At 45.2% G+C, this 17,692-nt stretch overlaps 8 protein-coding genes and 1 non-coding gene across 9 annotated transcripts; 4 read left to right on the top strand and 5 right to left on the bottom strand. All coding sequences in view use genetic code 12, as the record gives it.

Moving 5' to 3' along the window:
- Nucleotides 1-306: 306 nt before the first annotated feature.
- On the top strand, nucleotides 307-1,004 carry IST1 (Ist1p; the record flags this gene model as incomplete). The annotated part of the gene is made up of 2 exons (XM_025488436.1): nucleotides 307-752; nucleotides 782-1,004. 2 exons carry the CDS (start codon nucleotides 307-309, stop codon nucleotides 1,002-1,004), a joined length of 669 nt encoding a protein of 222 aa, XP_025343098.1.
- Nucleotides 1,005-1,390: 386 nt separating this feature from the next.
- On the top strand, nucleotides 1,391-2,917 carry CXQ85_004827 (uncharacterized protein; the record flags this gene model as incomplete). Its single annotated transcript, XM_025488435.1, has 1 exon — nucleotides 1,391-2,917. The coding sequence occupies one exon, from the start codon at nucleotides 1,391-1,393 to the stop codon at nucleotides 2,915-2,917; it is 1,527 nt and encodes a 508-aa protein (XP_025343097.1).
- A 27-nt stretch (nucleotides 2,918-2,944) lies between these two features.
- Nucleotides 2,945-3,849, bottom strand: CXQ85_004826 (thiosulfate sulfurtransferase; the record flags this gene model as incomplete). The annotated part of the gene is made up of 2 exons (XM_025488434.1): nucleotides 2,945-2,951; nucleotides 2,978-3,849. The coding sequence occupies 2 exons, from the start codon at nucleotides 3,847-3,849 to the stop codon at nucleotides 2,945-2,947; spliced, it is 879 nt and encodes a 292-aa protein (XP_025343096.1).
- A 173-nt stretch (nucleotides 3,850-4,022) lies between these two features.
- Nucleotides 4,023-6,119, bottom strand: PUS7 (pseudouridine synthase; the record flags this gene model as incomplete). Its single annotated transcript, XM_025488433.1, has 1 exon — nucleotides 4,023-6,119. The coding sequence occupies one exon, from the start codon at nucleotides 6,117-6,119 to the stop codon at nucleotides 4,023-4,025; it is 2,097 nt and encodes a 698-aa protein (XP_025343095.1).
- A 566-nt stretch (nucleotides 6,120-6,685) lies between these two features.
- CXQ85_004824 (uncharacterized protein) lies at nucleotides 6,686-7,639 on the top strand (the record flags this gene model as incomplete). The annotated part of the gene is made up of 1 exon (XM_025488432.1): nucleotides 6,686-7,639. The coding sequence occupies one exon, from the start codon at nucleotides 6,686-6,688 to the stop codon at nucleotides 7,637-7,639; it is 954 nt and encodes a 317-aa protein (XP_025343094.1).
- Nucleotides 7,640-8,060: 421 nt separating this feature from the next.
- Nucleotides 8,061-10,001, top strand: KIP2 (Kip2p; the record flags this gene model as incomplete). The annotated part of the gene is made up of 1 exon (XM_025488431.1): nucleotides 8,061-10,001. The coding sequence occupies one exon, from the start codon at nucleotides 8,061-8,063 to the stop codon at nucleotides 9,999-10,001; it is 1,941 nt and encodes a 646-aa protein (XP_025343093.1).
- Nucleotides 10,002-10,044: 43 nt separating this feature from the next.
- On the bottom strand, nucleotides 10,045-12,510 carry RAD53 (serine/threonine/tyrosine protein kinase; the record flags this gene model as incomplete). Its single annotated transcript, XM_025488430.1, has 1 exon — nucleotides 10,045-12,510. One exon carries the CDS (start codon nucleotides 12,508-12,510, stop codon nucleotides 10,045-10,047), a length of 2,466 nt encoding a protein of 821 aa, XP_025343092.1.
- Nucleotides 12,511-13,521: 1,011 nt separating this feature from the next.
- Nucleotides 13,522-15,264, bottom strand: CXQ85_004821 (uncharacterized protein; the record flags this gene model as incomplete). Its single annotated transcript, XM_025488429.1, has 1 exon — nucleotides 13,522-15,264. One exon carries the CDS (start codon nucleotides 15,262-15,264, stop codon nucleotides 13,522-13,524), a length of 1,743 nt encoding a protein of 580 aa, XP_025343091.1.
- A 1,609-nt stretch (nucleotides 15,265-16,873) lies between these two features.
- Nucleotides 16,874-16,945, bottom strand: CXQ85_004820. The gene has a single exon. It is a non-coding gene; the product is annotated as a tRNA-Glu (tRNA).
- Nucleotides 16,946-17,692: the final 747 nt, after the last annotated feature.

Below are 17,692 nucleotides of genomic sequence, written 5' to 3'. Positions count from 1 at the left end.
AGCTCAGAAACAACGCGAGTTATGACCACGCATTGAGAAGGCAATAACAAATTAGCACATATTAGATAGCGTGCCTAACCAAAGAGGATCACTTCAATTTTATATCATAACGATATTCCAGTAGTCTGTGCCTTAAATGAAACACTGCTTTGTCTGGGGAACTGGTGATGGGGTACGGGTGTGCTGCCCCAGTATTCATAGTATAATCAGGCCAGTGAGACTGATAAGATAGCCATACCTGTCCAACCACGCTAAACAATGCCTCCACTACAAGTCAATTCTGTCAAGTACAAAACAAGCCTCAAAATGGCAATTTCAAAATTGAAGTTTCTTCAGGAGAAGAAAACCGCTCTCACCAAGCAACAGAGAAGGCAATTGGCTGACTTGTTGAGTGCTGGTAAAGAGTCTAGTGCCAAAATTAGAGTGGAGAATATCATTCGTGACGATATCTACATTGAGCTTTTGGAGTTTCTCGAGCTTTACTGTGAGCTTTTGCTTGCGAGAATCTCGATCATTTTGGATACTCTGAGACATGAGGTGGACCCTAACCTAAAAGAAGCTGTTCTGCTGGTGATCTACTCCTGTCACCATACGGAGGTTAAGGAGTTGATTACTTTGGGTGATTTATTCAAGCATAGATATGGTCCGGAGTTTGCAGCTGCCGTGCAGAGCAATACTGATGGGGAGTACGTTCCAGAGAAAATTGTGAAGAGATGTGCAGTTGATCCACCTTCAGAGGTTTTAGTTGACTTGTATTTGGGGAGATCGCCAGAACCTATAGTGTTCCATACCTGGGACTCAAGGAGGAACCCCCAAAGCTCGAGCTTCTGAAGGATGAAGAACCAGGATCGGACTCGGATTCTGGAAGCGGGGGCGGGTTGCCTGAGGCCCCAATTGAAGCAGAGTTTGGCCAAAGGCCTAGCGTAGTGAAGCAAACAGCACCGAAGCCGCCACAGCTGGAGTTTGACGAATTGAAGGCCCGTTTCGCTGCTTTGAAGAAGTAATGGTTGTTGTTGAAGTTATTGGGAAACGCCTCGGCGTACGTTGTTGGAAGCATATTTACAGTGAAGCTACCAGTCTATCGTTTGCTATAGATTTCACTGGGACTAGGGCTTATGGAGCCCAACAGTGGATGGCTTGGGTCCTCTCTCTCAAAACAGAAAGGCTCTACACCCACCAAAATCTCTCAAGACAAAAAACCATCCACTAAAACAACCCAGCCTCCCATTCTGACCTTCCAACAGTCCCCTGCCGCCAACCCTGGTGTATAGACATAGATCTCTGGAGGTTCGTGCACCCCAGATTAGACATCGCGCCTGTATTTACTAACATGGGCATGAAAACAGAACCAGATCAATACCAACGTACTAAGCTAGAATAAGTCCCAGAAATGTCTCTTCTCACGTCCAAACAACGTGGAGAGCTTCACAAGGCCATCTACCAATACATTCACTCGAAATCAGCTTCTGCAGAGCTCGGCAACGAGCTTCTACCGAACCTAGCGCAGCTTCTCGAGATCAATCCACACGACGAGGAAATCGTGCCTAACTACTTGGAAAAAAAATGGACGACGGTGGTTCGTCTCCAGAAGAAGATCTTGGATTTGGAAAATGAGGTTTCTTCGTACAAGCTGCTTCTTGACTCGGTTTCTCACAATGAACTGAATGGTTCTGCCTTGGTGCTTCCTAGAGATAAACTTGGTTGGCTTCCCAACATCAACTCAAAAACATACAAGACTCTGTCTACGCAGTTGATTAATGCTGTTGCTGTTCACCCTCTGCTTCCTTTGGTGACTGCTGGTGGTTCTGATGGAAGCATCATTGCATGGAACTTGGTCCATGATTCACTGGCCATTCCTGAAAAAATGATTTCAGCACATACTAGAAGCGTCACAGCGCTACGGTGGCTGCCAATTCCAGTTGCTTTGATGGACAATGGACCTAAAAATTGGCTATTGGCTTCCTCGTCTCTGGACTTGTCTGTGAAGATATGGGAAGGAGATTCATTGAAGCATGTGAGGACGCTCACGGGCCATGAACATACAGTGTCGTCAGTTGCATTTTCGCCTTCTAATCCGGGCATTCTATATTCGGTGTCTCGAGACTTGTCTGTTCGTGTGTGGGATCTTACCAATGGCACTTGCATTCGGAAGTTTGTTGGTCATAGTGAATGGGCTAGGGACGTGGACGCAGCTTCTGTGGATAATCTTCTTGCATTTGGAGAAATAAAGCCATCTATGGGCGACTTCCTTTTGACTTGCTCTAATGATCAGTCTATCAGACTTTCCCACGCCAGCTCTGGTATCGGCCTTGCTCTTCTTCTAGGACACACACATGTTATTGAAACTGTTAAATTCTTGCCAATGCTTTCAAACAAATACATTGATGGGTACGTGCTGCTGATTTTGGACAAGATGCCCTCTTTGTCTCAGGAGATTCTTGATAATCCAGCCTACCATCAGAATTTAGGGTACAAGTACTGTATTTCCGCTGGAAGAGACAACCTAATCAAGCTTTGGCTTCTACCGCCACCTATCATGCGTCCTAATCGTCCTCCAGCACCATCAGAGCTTAATAATTCACAAGGCTGGCATTTGGCTGATCTTATAGGGCACCACTCATGGGTCAAGAGTTTGAGTATACATCCACTGGGCCGTTTTGTCTTCAGTGGTAGCGACGATAAAACTATACGAGTTTGGGATCTCTCTACACTAATAGAAAAGGGTCTGGTTCATTGTGTCAAGACTTTGCAAGCGCATGAAGGCTTTGTTAATACGGTGCACATGGCGCCTTTTGAGGTTTATATCCCCAAAGACGCCGAGAAGACCGAAGAGGCTATTCTTAAGAAGATTGAGCAAAACATGAGATGTATTTTCGTTACTGGAGGTGTCGACAAGACTGTCAGGATTTGGAGCTAGCCTTACAAGTTTCCCTCGGAGATCAAGTCAGGCGCTCTTTGAGCCCACTCGGTCCATGACCCGTCATAGACACGAATAGGTACTTCGGAATTGACCTTTTCAATTGCCAAGCGAAGGATCACAGCTGTTACGCCCGTGCCACACATGACGATAACGCCCTTTCTGTCCAAAGGTTGGTTCCAGTCAAGGCCAAACTCGTTCTTGAAGAGCTCTGTTAATTCCTCTTTTGTTTTATACTGGCCACTTTCATTCAACACCTTGGTAAATGGCAAATTGAGCGCTCCTGGGATGTGTCCAGACAGCAATCCCTTTCTAGGCTCTGGAGCTTTGCCATGGAATCTATCTGCGCTTCTGGCATCAAACACATAGTACTCGTCCAAGTTCCTCAGCACGACCAAATCAGCCAATTCGTCAAACTCGATGACCTGCTCGCGGTAGTTCTTACCAAACTCGGTATTATCGATTCCGTTATAAGCGGATTCGTCCTTTGCTTCATTGCTGGACTCACGGATAGGGCCGGTCTCAACAGGGTACTTCTCCTTATACTGAGGGTAATGATCCACTAAGTACACATTATGGTGGCCATAAAGAGCGAACGTCCACGCTGCTCTTGGTGCAGAAAAGATACCTTGTCTGTCATACACCAAAAGAAGATCATCAGGCTTGATCCCAAGTTTGCCAACCTCCTTGTCGAACAATCTGTGAGGGGGAAGCATATGCGGATACTTGCTCGTACGGCAGCATACCGAGTCCAAATCAAAGAAAGTCGAATTCTTGATACGATCTTCCTGAGCGAATTGCGTTTTAGCATTCTTAGGCGAGTTGGGCATGTACCAAGTGGCATCCACTGGCACTACACGTGGTCCAGGCGATTGGATGAGTCTGCGGGCGTAGTCTGCATTAAGAAGCTTGACTCTGGGAGAATTGACCATTTTTTGTGTATAGCTATGACCAGAGTGGGAGCAAGTGTGGAGTGATATGGTGATATTCCATTGTGAAGGAATGCTCGATATATTCCTACTACTGGGGTTGGGGTTCTCACTCTCACCGGTCCTACGGGTGTCGGGTCAAAGGGAGGTTACGAGTCCATACACGTGACCGTTACTTATTTATTATTGGTCTTGACGTCGAAGTTGGCACTAAACCGACTCGTGTCGGCCTTCATAAACTCTCGAAGCGCCATGGTGGCGTAACAGCTTACGCCTAATCTCATTTGTAAGACTATGCCGGTCTGGGTAGCTTCCTCGGAATCGGAATAATCGATGATTCTGTCCAAAGCTGTGTCATTTTCCTTCTTAGCACGTAAAATCTCCAAATCCGTTCTCAAGATCGGATCTTGAGTGTCCTTGTGTTTAACAATTTTGTATGAGAGCTGTGATGCTTTTCCCATAAGTGGTCTGTAGGAGCCTGCTAAGGAGAACTCTTGCACTCTCCTGCCCATATTGTGGGGATCAAGGCCATCCTTAGCCATTACCTGCTCGTAAACTGACATGAGTTCTGGGCTAGTTGGGTAGACCACGTCGTAACCAGGAGATGGAAGCACCACATCATAAATGGAGAAGTTTCCTGAGTCAATGTCTTCTTTTGTAAGAGCACGAACCTTGTCAGAAAGCGTACCTGCAACATCTTCTTCGAACTCTTCGCCATCTTCATCGAGAGAGACGACCTTTTGGCTTTCGGCATTCTTGTGCTCCACCATAATCAAGTCGCCTTCACGAACTTGCAACCCAAAAAGCTCAATTCTCTTCGAGGCGACCATATTCCACACATAGGATTGATAAGCATGGACATATATGAGACGCAAGTTACGTGGAATCTGCATTATGGCACGGAAGTATGCTTGTTTGTGATAGTCCTCCTCGCCGGTATCGTTCACCTTCTTTTCCTTTGCCAAAGAACTGAGAACGTTCTGTTCAGCAAAACATCTCCTTGGCATGAGCTTGGCTGCTGTACTAGCATCCCTGGTTTCAGCCCAAATCCTACGAGACTCCACTGACTCTGCCACAACTCTGTCTTGTTCAGCAAGGAGAAGGTCAACGGCGTTCTTCCAGTTATCCTTAAGAAGCTCAATACCCAAGACATGGGTAGAAATTGAAAAGGTTCCGAATCTTTGCAAACCGTAGTAGTTGATGAAACCTTTTTCGTTGAGAGAGTTGAAGGCCTTGTCAACAACCTCTTCCAAGTTGTCCGTCTCTGTCTTAACGTCACGGATAGCGATTAAGAACTCATTACCCTGTAAATCACCAAGATCAAGGCCTTTGCTTTCGTACTTAAATCCACCAAGAGTCGAGCCATTCAATCCTTTGTTAAGAGATGTAACTCTTTGGACTTTACCCTTGTGAATACTGAGTCTCTGACAAGTGATACCACGACGGTCCTTGGTTCCCGCGTACTTGACCGCTTTGTGTGGTACTCTGAGGAACTTTGAAATCATAGAAGCTACTTCCATAGTTTCTCTGTTTTCCTTATAGAGCGTAAAGTGCAAGTAGTTCTTGAATGGGCCCAACCCGTAGTTTATCACGCCCAGGTCGTCGACATGGTTAACATTCTGACCTCTTTTGCTGTTGGTCCCCTTCGATAAGGCCACTTTGAATGTGTTTTCAGGAGAAGTCATGGTTTCGAGCTTTCCCTGGAATGCTTGTCTGAGGAGTTGATGCAATTGCGTTCTCGTAGCCTTATCGTCAAAAGTTGTCTTTGTTTCCATGTTTCCTCCGTTCGTGAAAAGAGCCTCAACCTCCTGGAGCTCTTCTGGAGCAAGAAGTTCCAATAAGCGAGCCTTGTGGTCCTCGCTGAGCTCGTACTTAGGCTGGTTCTCTCCATTCTCCTGCTTTTCTTCAGCCGTAGCCTTCTCTGCTTTTTCTGCCTTGATAGCTTCAATCTCCTCTGGAGTCTTATCTTGAAGATCAGCACGTTCATTCAGTCTTCTTTCCTGTTTTCTTTCTTTCTTAGTCTTTCCCAAGTCGATGCCCTCGTCAGTCAAATGCACCACTGTTCCGTCCAACGTGATCTCGTTGACCTGAAAATCAGAGTATCTCTGCTTAATTGAACCGAAGAAACCCGGTCCCGTTTTGTAGGCCTCATTAATATACTGAGTCACTCCCACATCTGCCTCCAGAACTACTTTGCCTGGAGCAGCATACACCTTTGGTTTCTTGAGCAATTCGGCGGCTGGCGATGCGCTTCTTTTGGTTGGACCGTCCATAACGTATGCAATGTACTGGCTAGCACGTGGGATTTTCTTAAGAAGGCTGGATAGTCACGATCTGGACATGCACTGAAAAGATGGATATGGTTTTTTGAGATGGCCCTGATGAGCTCTGGATGGGTACTGCAGACGAAGGAAGAGGCCCAAGGCTATAGCAGGACGAAACCGCCTGATTTGGGTGGAAAAGAGACGGGGTTTGGCTTTTCCTTCGTTTGGTGATTTGCTATTTTCTCTAGTACACTAAGGGTGTCTGTTTTGGACATTTTGTGGTGCTCTCTTCCTCGGGTAGTCTGTCTCGCATACTATGGCGAAGGCTGCAACCGAAAGACACACATAATTGAAATGAATATAAATATAAACTACTATTGGTCTTTCTTGGTCTGGGACGGGCCCCAAAAGTAACCTTCTCTTGGATTTCTACTACCAAAAGCGTTATCTATGTCCCTTCCTCGCTGCGCACTATAAGTAGCAGAATGGCTGCAAAACACAAGAACACCTGCTACCACTTTCTTCTCTACTTCCCACCACCACTTGCTAAAACCAACCAACTCGCTACAATTGCTATGTCTTTCTATCCACAGCTCTCCCGAGGCTATGAGCCTTACGACCTGAACATTGCCAACTGGGTCTTATATGATACCTTACCCCAGCTCCCTGACATGAGCCAAAGGCCCAGGTCTTTCAGAAGCCTTGCCTCCACCGGTAAGAAGCACTTAATGAAAGACTTCATAACCGACCAATTCGAGCGGTTTAGGTATAAGGTCGACCAGCCGGTGGATAATGGCAGGGATATACTGCTTGAAGAGTTCAGGAAGCTTGCCCAACAAACAGAGTACGAAGAGGAGAAGAAGACCAGCCGGAAGCTGAGATACTCTCTGTACTTCCGTAAGGAACCTGAACAGAGGGGCGTAATGCTCTTTGACTTACCTGCTGATGCCAGCGTCTGTGATGTGGTTTCTCGTGTTCGAGGAGGACCAATTGAGAGGGTTGTTCCCGGGACTTGCCCTGAACCATTCCTCGAAGTCCATTTTCTTCATTCCAAGTCGGCGGATTCCTTTGCTAAGTACGCTCGAACCGGTCTCTTTGTTGTCAACGGGACCAAGCCAGTGGTAAGCAGACGTCCTTTTGAGCTTGTCAAGATTCACCCAGTCGAAGATTATGTCATGGCAGCCGCTACCAAAAACAAGGCCACTAGAGTCATTGAGTTGCTGATTCCATTTAAAGCTCCTCTGGCGACTAGTTCACTGGGGAAGTACCCTAAGCCTTCTCAGTGGTACGTTAGTGGCCTCGATATCACTGATATCAGAAGAGACTTGGTGCAGTTTGGCAGCATCGTAGAAGTCAGGCCAGTGATAGCCACAGAGTGCACGATTTCAATCCAGTTCATGTCGATTGCAGAACTGATTCTTGCCATGCTGTCGTTTTCGTTATATGGCACTTATCACCATACTAAGTACAGAGGCTGGAAGGTAGAGTACGGTAAGGACCCAGCAGACGTGCCATGTTTCAATGTATAGAAGATAGCTAATATACGGAAGTATTGGGAATAACACTGGGGATTTGGAAATCAAGAAAGTCTTTTATCTCTTTTTGTCTCCACTTCATGCTCAATGGTTGGTACTCCCAAGCATCTATGCTTTTCGCAGCCATTCTCGCGGCTCAGTAGTATTACCCATTACGTTAAATGACTACACCAACAAACATAGCATTGAATAAATATGATACCTACTGTTAATTTAAGAAGAACTAAAGAGCCGAGTTCCCTTTTACATACCCTTTTGGCTCTCCATCTCCCTACTCATAACTTATCAGCACTTAGATCACCACTTGCCTAATTGGGAGTTGATGTAAACAAACACTATCTGTCTCTACATCAGGACTAACCTTTTCTAAGAACAGCTTTAACTGATATCTTAACTTCCAATTGTAACACTATAAATGTACCGTTCTGGACGAGGAACCCCCACCCCAAGGCAAAGTCTTTCTGACCTTAAACGACCGGCATCTGCTAGAGGCTATAGGCCTCAACTGCCTCATGTTGCATCTTCAAGACCATCCTCAAGTTTTGGCTCCAGGCCATCTACTCCTACTTTTAGACCTGACCCGTATACTGGGTCAATTACTGTGAGTATTAGACCGAATCCTCATACAAGTGGGAACTCTCAGAACCAGATTTGGCTGATTGAAGAGTACTCGAATACCATCACCAATGCCCAAGACAGTTCCTCCTACACATTTGATAATGTGTTTGGCGCTTCCTTAGATGTTACTAATAGAACTGTTTACAACCGTTCCTGTGCTCATATTGTCAACAAGTTTCTCCATGAAGGTTATAACTCCACACTTTTCGCTTATGGTATGACTGGGTCTGGTAAAACGTACTCCATGCGTGGTGAAGATCACGACCCTGGTTTTGTTCGTTTGGCAATTGACGATATTTTTAACAAGATAGACTCCCCTAACCTGGGATGCTCCTATGCGCTTTCTGTCACTTACTTGGAGATCTATAATGAGAAAATCGTGGATCTATTAGCCAATGGCTCAGCTGCTTATAGCTCACATTCCGAACTTAAAATAAGAGACTATCCCGAATACGGTGTGAAGATAATGGGTGTTTGCAGCCCTACTGTTTCTTCGAAACAATCATTGCTTCAACTTATAAAAGCTGGTGACCTAAAGCGTAAGACATCTGCTACAGACTACAACGCAAGACTGTCTCGTTCTCATGCAATTCTACAGTTACGCCTTCACACTATTGATATGGCCTTGAATTCCGAACACAAGTCGACCCTCTCACTTTGTGATTTGGCAGGCTCTGAAAGGGCTACTCTGTGTGCTGAGAGGCGGAAGGAAGGATCTTTTATTAATAAGTCTCTTCTTGCACTCTCCACAGTCATCAATAAGTTGTCCTTAGCTTCAACCTCGGGCACTATGGATCATATCCCATACAGAGATTCGAAGCTTACAAGACTTCTTCAACCATCACTTTCCGGGCTGGCCCTTATCCTGATTCTATGTAATGTTCATTTGGGGCTGAGTCAATCGGCACTTACCCAGCAGTTTGTTACAGAGACCACTAACACTCTTCGTTTTGCCGCAAGGGCGAAGGATATTTTGCTTTCGGTTAAGGCCAACCGCAAACTGTCGATTGGCGACCTGGAGGCTCAAAAGATGATTGAAGATCTCAAACGGACTGTGGAAAATCAAAAGAATGAACTTGCCCTTTTGAAGTTACATCCCGGTGCTTCCCTGCCCATGTCAGAGCAATCGGGAGACTCCGTTGTGCCACAACTACAGGCCGAAATCAAGGTGCTTAACGAGAAAATTGAACATCTTAATCGCCTTGCGGACTTGAACAAAACAGAAGTCATTCTTCTACGAAACGATGCTCTTAACGATATCCTAGGAATGGATATCGATAAATCATCTCAACAAATGATGATGGCTAATCTAGAAGATTTTTACAAACGGTTGACACATGAAATGGAGCAGCACAAGCAATACAATCAGTCTTTAGAGAACCAGCTCCGGTCAACTTATCAACAGTTAGCAGCTGCCACAATGGCAGACTCTAACAAAACTGAGAAACGTTCGGACAGACAATATGATTCCTTGCTTAAGCTGCAAGAGGAAGAGATTATGCTGCTTAAAGAGACGCTACGTGATAAGGACCAGATCATTCAGGGCCTTACGAAAACCACAAAGCTCCGTCGCTTGGTGGACTCTTCTAATTCAGGAGGATCACCATCCGTCAATGACTATGCTAAGAGACCTACGATTCCGCAGGCTGTCACCAGCCTGGATAAAGAGAACATGGTTAGTGAGATTCGCCAATTCAGGTTGAGCCCGAAGAAGCCTGCTGTGCCACGTTTTAATTAAATTACCCTATTATATGTACGAATTATAATGATCAGTGAATGAATCACGCCCACGAGTTCTGAGGACGTTCTTGCCCGCTTTGAAGGCTAGCTCTTTTCGATTGGTGAGGTTTTGGTGGTGCTTTAGCACTATCATGAAGACGTCTTTGTAAGCGAAGCAGTGAATTGAAGCTTCCCCCATTTCCACCCGATATTCCTCCACCAAGTTCCTGACTTGGCAAAGACGACTTTCTACCTTCATGCTCTGCTTTGCCTGGTACATTAGCAACAGATACCACTGGAGGTCTTAGCTTGATGTCGTTACTGTCGAACTGAAGTACATTAACGAACTTGTCCTCCAATTTCTCCCCGCCGTTGAAGAGCCCGGTCGTGTCATCAATCTGGACTTTGTAGCCCATCAGCTGGTTCACAGTATCATCAACAAAGAAATCGACTCTGTCATTATTAAATAGCTGAACCTTCTTGCCCTTTCCGAGTCTCACACCGTTCACAAAGCATGAGTTCGTGCTGAAGTCGAGAATCCAGATATCTTCCAAGCAATGCGCCGGACTTTCGTAAATGGAAACCTGCGTGACTGGATGGCGCCTTTTATGAATAAGGCAATGTATCTTGGACATCCTGTCGTCATTGATAAAAGTGTCACAAGTTTCGTTTCTTCCGATTGCGTAAGGATTGACTCCTTGGCGGATATAGATCGGTTTGTCTGTGACAGAATCTGATTCAGGTTTTAAGGTGATGAAGTTATCCTCAGGAGGACCATCAAATACTCCATTGGGCCCCTCTAAGCTGAGTTGCTTGACAGCGTCCACATCAAGCTTTGCTCGCTTGGGAGTATCATCATCTTCAAGTATTTGAGGAGGACGCTTTCGGCCGCTTTCATCACTTTTACGCTTCAATGGCAGTGTTTGTGCAGCAACATTCACTTTCTGTGAGTTTGGATGGAGTGGTTGAGATTGAGGTAGAGGTACCACTCTTCTGGGAACCTTAAATTGCGAGTTATTATCCTTTGGTTTCTTATTCTTCTCGCCTTCCAATGGTCTGAACATCACATCGTCATCAAGCTTGCTCATAGAGGCATTGACGTGGAGACCATTTTCAATCTTTCTTGACTTCTGAGAAGTCGATTGTGATAAGCTCACCTTTTGCGATTCCTCAGATTCTTGCGAGTAAGGTTCTACCCCTTCGAGCCACGGATGGTGCAATGCTTCGTCTGCAACAATACGCTTTTTAGGATCAACTTGCAAGCAGCACTTCAAGAAGTCGCGTCCTTCGTCAGAAATCTCATAAGAGTTAAGGGGCGATTCATGATACTCGCCGCTCTTAATCTTTTGAAACATTTGGCTCTGAGTCTTGCCGTTGAAAGGTAAATGCGATGTCAAAAGGACGTAAACTAAGCATCCAAGAGACCATATATCGACCAAATTACTATAGTTAATATGTGGTGAGTCCTGGGACGCTTGTTGCAGATCATATTTTCCAGTGATCACTTCTGGGGCGACATAAGCCAAGGTGCCACAAAACGTCTTCATGAATGTAGCGTTATCGCTAATCTTGGCTAAGCCAAAGTCAGTAATCTTCACCAATATGGGGTCGTCTTGCATAATTAAAATGTTGTCCGGCTTCAAATCTCTGTGGGAGATTCCCAATCTGTGCACGTAAGCAATACCATCCAATATTTGCTTGGTAATAACCTGAGTAGCGTCTTCACCGATAGCGCCATTTGCAGCTACGAAGTCCATGAGGTCACCACCCGGCACGAACTCCATGACCAAGTAGTAGTTTTCTATATCCTCATAGAACGACTTGAGCTTCACGATGTTCTTGTGATCAAGCTTTCGAAGAATTTCGAGCTCTCTATTAACACCCATCATGGCCCCTTTACCACCTGCGTGTATAGCTCTTCGACGGTTGATCATCTTAACGGCATATGAGTCACCAGTACTTCGCTCCACCGCCTTCTTCACTATAGCAAATGCGCCCTGACCAATGGTCTCGTTCTTGATAATGAAATCTTTATAAATGCCCTCATCCTTGATCACAAGGTTGTTAGACGAGTTCAGGGGGTTATAAGTATCGGAAAAAAGCACAACAAAGCGTATAACATCCTTCGGCACGCCCACACCAACAGCAATTTCATCTCCCTGGTTCACAATATAGTTTGAACCCTTCACCAAACGGTTTCCATTAAGATGCGTGCCGTTCGTGGACGTGTCTTGGATCCACAAGGTCTTGTCGCTTAAATTAAGCCATAGCTTGAAATGTTTATTCGAAAGTCGAGTGCAAACACTTAAAACAAAGTCACATTCACCATTCCGTCCAAACAACCATGTCTTTTTCAGCAGCAGTGTCGGCGTTCGCGTCGGAACGTTCTTATTCAAGTCAAAGTGTCTGTATTGACCAGTCGTGCAAATGAGTCTGCAAACGTGGTTTTCGTCAAACGCATCGTCTTCCCGCTGAGTGGGCGCAGACTGTTGTGTCGGCTGCGTCTGCGTAGGCTGGGTAGCATCCATTTAATAGCAGAAGTTGGAGATTAACCCTGGCAGGACCGTTCTGACTCGGAGTCGGTGATGATTTTATCCTCAAGTGTAGGCGCGTCGCCCTGCAGGCCCTCGTCAACAGGTGTTGGTTGATCATGACGAAGCGAGCCAAAGTGACTGGGAAACGGAGAGTTTTGGGAAAAGTGAAAAGAAATTGTGTTTTTTGTTTTAGGAGATTTGGAATAGCTGAATCAAGTCGAACGGGAAGGGACGTGTGGAAACAATGTTCACGGTCTTGCCAGTCATCGTATTAGTATTAAAGGGCAGACAGATGCCTTTTTTTTAAAAAAAATTGTCTGATTATACAAATGGGATAGGGTTTACATAAGTTAATCTCTCTTACAGCTTCGCTTCCCTTTATTTCGTGAATGTATGGTGTGGACTTGGCTCCTAAACTACTCATTTGCAACTAGTATAGAGGTATGAGTATTGGCTGCGAAAAACTATAAACCCAGTCTGTAAGCGTACTATCCAACCCAAAAAAAATCTTCAAAAAATTAAAATAAACCTTAAAAATCAGATTCTTACAATTATCATCCATTAACCGAGGATTCGCTTCGCTACCTAAAAGTTTACCCCGTGTGGCTCTTTGGGCGTTTTTACCTGGCCTCCTGGTCTCCACAGCACGAACTGCTCCTCCACGCCTCGAACAAGCCTCGCTACTGGCCAAAATTATCCTTAGATCTCCTGGGCAAGAGCTAGCGAGAGAGTGCCGACGCTGATGCAAGATCCAACCATATGATTGTTCTTTCCCGAAAAGCCTCACGTACCCCACGGTGACATTTCCAGTAATTTGCTATTTTATGGAGTACCACAGTTTTCGAGATTGCAACATTGAATCTGTGGGGAGGACTGTGGCCGGAGGTAAGGCTTATTCTTTGTGCCGTGAATGGGTTTCTACTGGTGAATATTTTTCGTATGTTTCCGTGTTAAACCGTAACCTCGTTACACTATTAATCGTACATCTAGAAGAACTAGTTTGCTCTAACGCAACTGCTTGAAAGAGCGGGTGAGCGAAACCACAGGCTCCAACTCAGGGTCGTTATGTTCACCATTCTTATCATTGTAATCCAAACTGTTCCATTCGTCCTCTCTGTAGTTGTAGTGCTTGAACAAGAACCAGAAGATCCAACCAGCAATGAAACAAGAGATACCCAAACCACAGAAGGTCCAGACCATCTTTGGGTCCTCAGAAACTGGAGAAAGCGCAATACCAAGGGCAGAACCGAAAGCATTCATAAGAAGGAAAATAGACATGATGAAAGACTTCATGTTCACTGGAGCCTTGGTGTATGCGTACTCCAAACCGGTAATAGAAGCAAAAATTTCAGACATACCAATCAAGAAGTAACAAGGAGTCTGAAGGGCAATATGGACATTGTTTGGAACATGCTTGAATGCTGGGTCACAAGCCATTGGGTGGTCATAACAAGGGCCAGCTTTGTAGATGAAGTGTTGCAACACACCGGCGTAGACCATGGCAGCAGCACCGAACATGAAACCCCAGAAAATCTTGGTGACGGCTCTGAAAGGAGTGAATCTTCTAATGAATGGGTAGACGAATCTCTCACAAATTGGGATAAACACAATAAGCGTGATGGAGTTGATAGCTTGCAAGATATCATTAGGCAAACCGTGAAGCTCCATTTGACCAGCCTGAGAGACAAAGTTGTTGTTCATCTGACCGTACACCAACCAGTAGATAGGGTAGAAAGCAAACACCTTACAGGCGTACAAAGATCTCTGAACCTCATCGACAAATCTGTCGTTCCATGGGAACTCCTTGTCTGGGTGAAGAGATGGTCTAGCAGCGTCGTAGCTGAGGCTCTTCAAGGCAACAAAGGAACACTTGAAAGAACGAGAAATGACCTTGTCACCAACTGGGACTTTGACGTAGTTGTTCTTACCCAAGACAAGAGCAGCGATGGCAATGGAGAAAAAGCAGAGCGGCAAGAGGAAAGCAGCCCAGAAATCAACATTGTGCTCCAATTCGGTGGTTGCAATGACAGAAAGCGAACCAACGTTAATCATAAGGTAAAAGAACATAAAAACGTTCTGAATGGTAATGTTAGGGTCTTCAATGACTCTTTCACCTGACTTCAAGATCTTGATGGAAGGCTTGGATTTAGGGACCTGGTCAGCGATCAAAGGCGAGACGTTCGACTTGACACCACCGGTACCGATACCAATGACAATGATGGCCACAATGAAACCAGCCAAGGAAGTATCCTTAGAAGCGATCGAAGGAAGCGAAGTGATGAACAAAATGAAAATACCAATCATCATGATCACACAGAAGACGCAAATGGTAAGGTACTTACCAAGAAACGTATCAGCGATCCAGGCACCAAAAATTGGAGTGACATAACACCAAAACTGCCAAAAGTAGGACAAGGCAGTAGCACCAGAATGGTTCAAACCCAACACACCCTTAGGAGTATCGTTTTTGGTATTTTGCATGTAGTTCTGGAAAGGAGTAGACAAACCGTAGTAAGAAAAACGTTCAGACAACTCCACAAGGGCCACAAGCCAACAAGAAAGAGGAATCTTTCTAGACACACGTCTGAGGGTCTTCATCTCCTCATCGGTAGGCTCAGCACCCTCCTCAGACTGGGGCAACGAGTCAAGATCCTGGGACTTTTCAAGCGACTTCTCGTCAGCGTTGATGAACTTCTCGTCCACCATCTTCTCATCTGGAGACTTCTCGTAATCCTTTTCAGCAGACATGATAAAGTAGGAAAAAAAACAGGCAAGGTCTGCAACAGAAAAGGCAGTGTGGAGGTTATTTATAAGAAGGTATGAGGAGACTATCAATGGACAGAAATTTGCACCGATAAGTGAAGCCCGCGAGCGCCCAAATGCCCCCAGGCCCCGGTAATCCATTTTGCCTCATGCGGAGATGCGTTATCGAAGATGGAAAACGGCACCCGGGAGAAATTAGGTTCACACCCACCGGTTGCAAAATGTAGGCCTAGGGCAAAACGCCTATTATCTGTGCTTGTGCGGCGTTTGCAGCTCGTTAGTTGCCGTCCAGGCCAGGCAAAAAAAGAGAAGCGAAACCAACCAAAGCGATTCCACCAAAGACATATCTACATGAAAAAATCCACAAACAATCCTCTCTCACCAGACATAAGACATTTGTAAAAAGTGTCTCAGGAACCTTTCGTTTGTGCGTTTTGTGGCTACTTTTCCTCCTTTTTAGTTCTTTTTTCTTTCGTCATTTTTTTCCGTGGTCTTTTCTTTTTGCATGTCGGCAGTCGCAGACATCTTCCGAGTCTCCCTGTGAAGGGTCCCACAGAAAAGAAAAGAGCAAAAGCGCCGTTCCATCGCATGGCACACGGCGTTTTTCGCCGTGCCAGGGGGCTTTTACATGGAAGGTTTCTCCAGCCGAACATCACCACTGGCTTCTACCACCAAAAGGTGTACCTGAAGAAAACCATCCACAATGCTGTTTTCGCTTAGCTACATTTTGACGTTTTTCTGACAGAATTAATATGCTAGGAATTGCTGGGCACCAGTACTGGAAGTGGATATTTTAGCTTGGCCACTCCAGTTGGAGAGGTATTTCTGGCTTGGCGCGCGGCGCCGCTAAAAAAAAAAAAAAGTAGCGTAGGATGAGATTTTCCGAGCACCTAAAGCGAAAAGTATACGCTTTACGGGATTCAGGTAATATTTTTTTATATTTCGGAATCTTCATTCAGGATGCCGATGGTTTTGGCTAAATTGCCTTAATGCTGCTGCACTCCACAGTGATTTGCATTGGGATGACTAATGTGTTCATGGCTCATGGATGCGTGGTTCTTCTAAGGCATCTTATCAGCTCCAGCGAGGCTTTGGCATAGGCGGGACTCGCAGAGCCACTTGATTTCCATTATTTGTCCGTAAATTTCGAGCCGTAGCAGAGTAAGCGTGGGTAAGCATTGTGGGGTTGCAAAAAAGATGGAGATTTCGTGCCTTTGGGTGGCCGTTTTAGCCGTTTGGGGCACTTTTACTAAAGGCATCTAACGCCGCGTGTGCTATGTATTAGGGGTTAGTCTGTGCGTGGTTGATTTGTGAAAAAGTTTGTTTTCGAGGTGACTGATTGTTGGGATAAGCTTTATAGCTGGGGAACAAGGGAGGGTATACGGCTGACCGTAATTGTAACATGTTGGTGGCATTGTGTATACTTTAAGGTTGCAAAGAGGGTGAGTCCGTGGCAGGTGATAGAGTCATTCAGGTAGGCCGGTGCCTAAAGAAGAAAGAAGGGTGATGGAGGACGATCTTAGGCTGTTTGGTGATCTTCTGTCTAAATGTCAATATTGCAAGCTTTTGGAGACGAAATCAAAAAAAAAAAGAGCTCCGATACGGGGAGTCGAACCCCGGTCTGCTCGGTGAAAGCGAACCGTGATAGCCGTTACACTATATCGGACTATTGACTAATTTGGGTTACCGACATTATATGATCCCCAAATTCGGTAACTATTGTTATTTTGGCTCAAAACAATGTCAAAATATAATTCAACATTGCTAGTTTATTGTGTAGAAATTTGAGTAGGTATGAAGGCCGGTGACGCGAGAAAAGTGGAAAAAACGTTCAAAAACCTCTAAACAAGCCTAAAAACCTAAAACAAAGAAACTATACCACTAAAAATTACTTTCGAAATATAGCAAATTTATTTATTTTCACCAAAGTAGTCGTTATGGTGCCCATCAAGCCGAGTTATGGCGTAATTCTTCCTTTTTCCTGCACATGCAACACCCATCACTGTGGCTCCCTGTTGCAGACCAACTTGCTAATCAAAAGGCTTTTCCTTCTTTTAAGAGACCTGAATGTTTCCTCAGGAAAAATAGCAATCGAGTTACCAGAGGTGACCGTTTGACTTAGGGAAATGTCGTGAACCAGTCTTTGTGATCTTCTCAGTCCTTGTACATGCGACTCATTTGCAGCCAGTACCTCTTGATAATGATAGAACCAATGAAGATGGCTTTCTCGTTAAAGAGATCTCTCTTAATTAGAAAAGTCACGCTTCTAGATCAACGTCAGGTTCGCTAACTGTGGATGGAAGGAGGTCATGAAGACTCATATTGTGGAGATCAATGCACCCGATATTGACCGAAGTGATCTGGATCTTCTACGAACCTTCGAAGCGTTGAAAAACGACGACCTAAAATAGCC

This window comes from Candidozyma haemuli (genome assembly GCF_002926055.2).
Source record: "Candidozyma haemuli strain B11899 chromosome Unknown H_2014730914, whole genome shotgun sequence".
NCBI classification, from domain to species: domain Eukaryota; kingdom Fungi; phylum Ascomycota; class Pichiomycetes; order Serinales; family Metschnikowiaceae; genus Candidozyma; species Candidozyma haemuli.
This window is presented reverse-complemented; position numbering and strand designations above follow the sequence as displayed.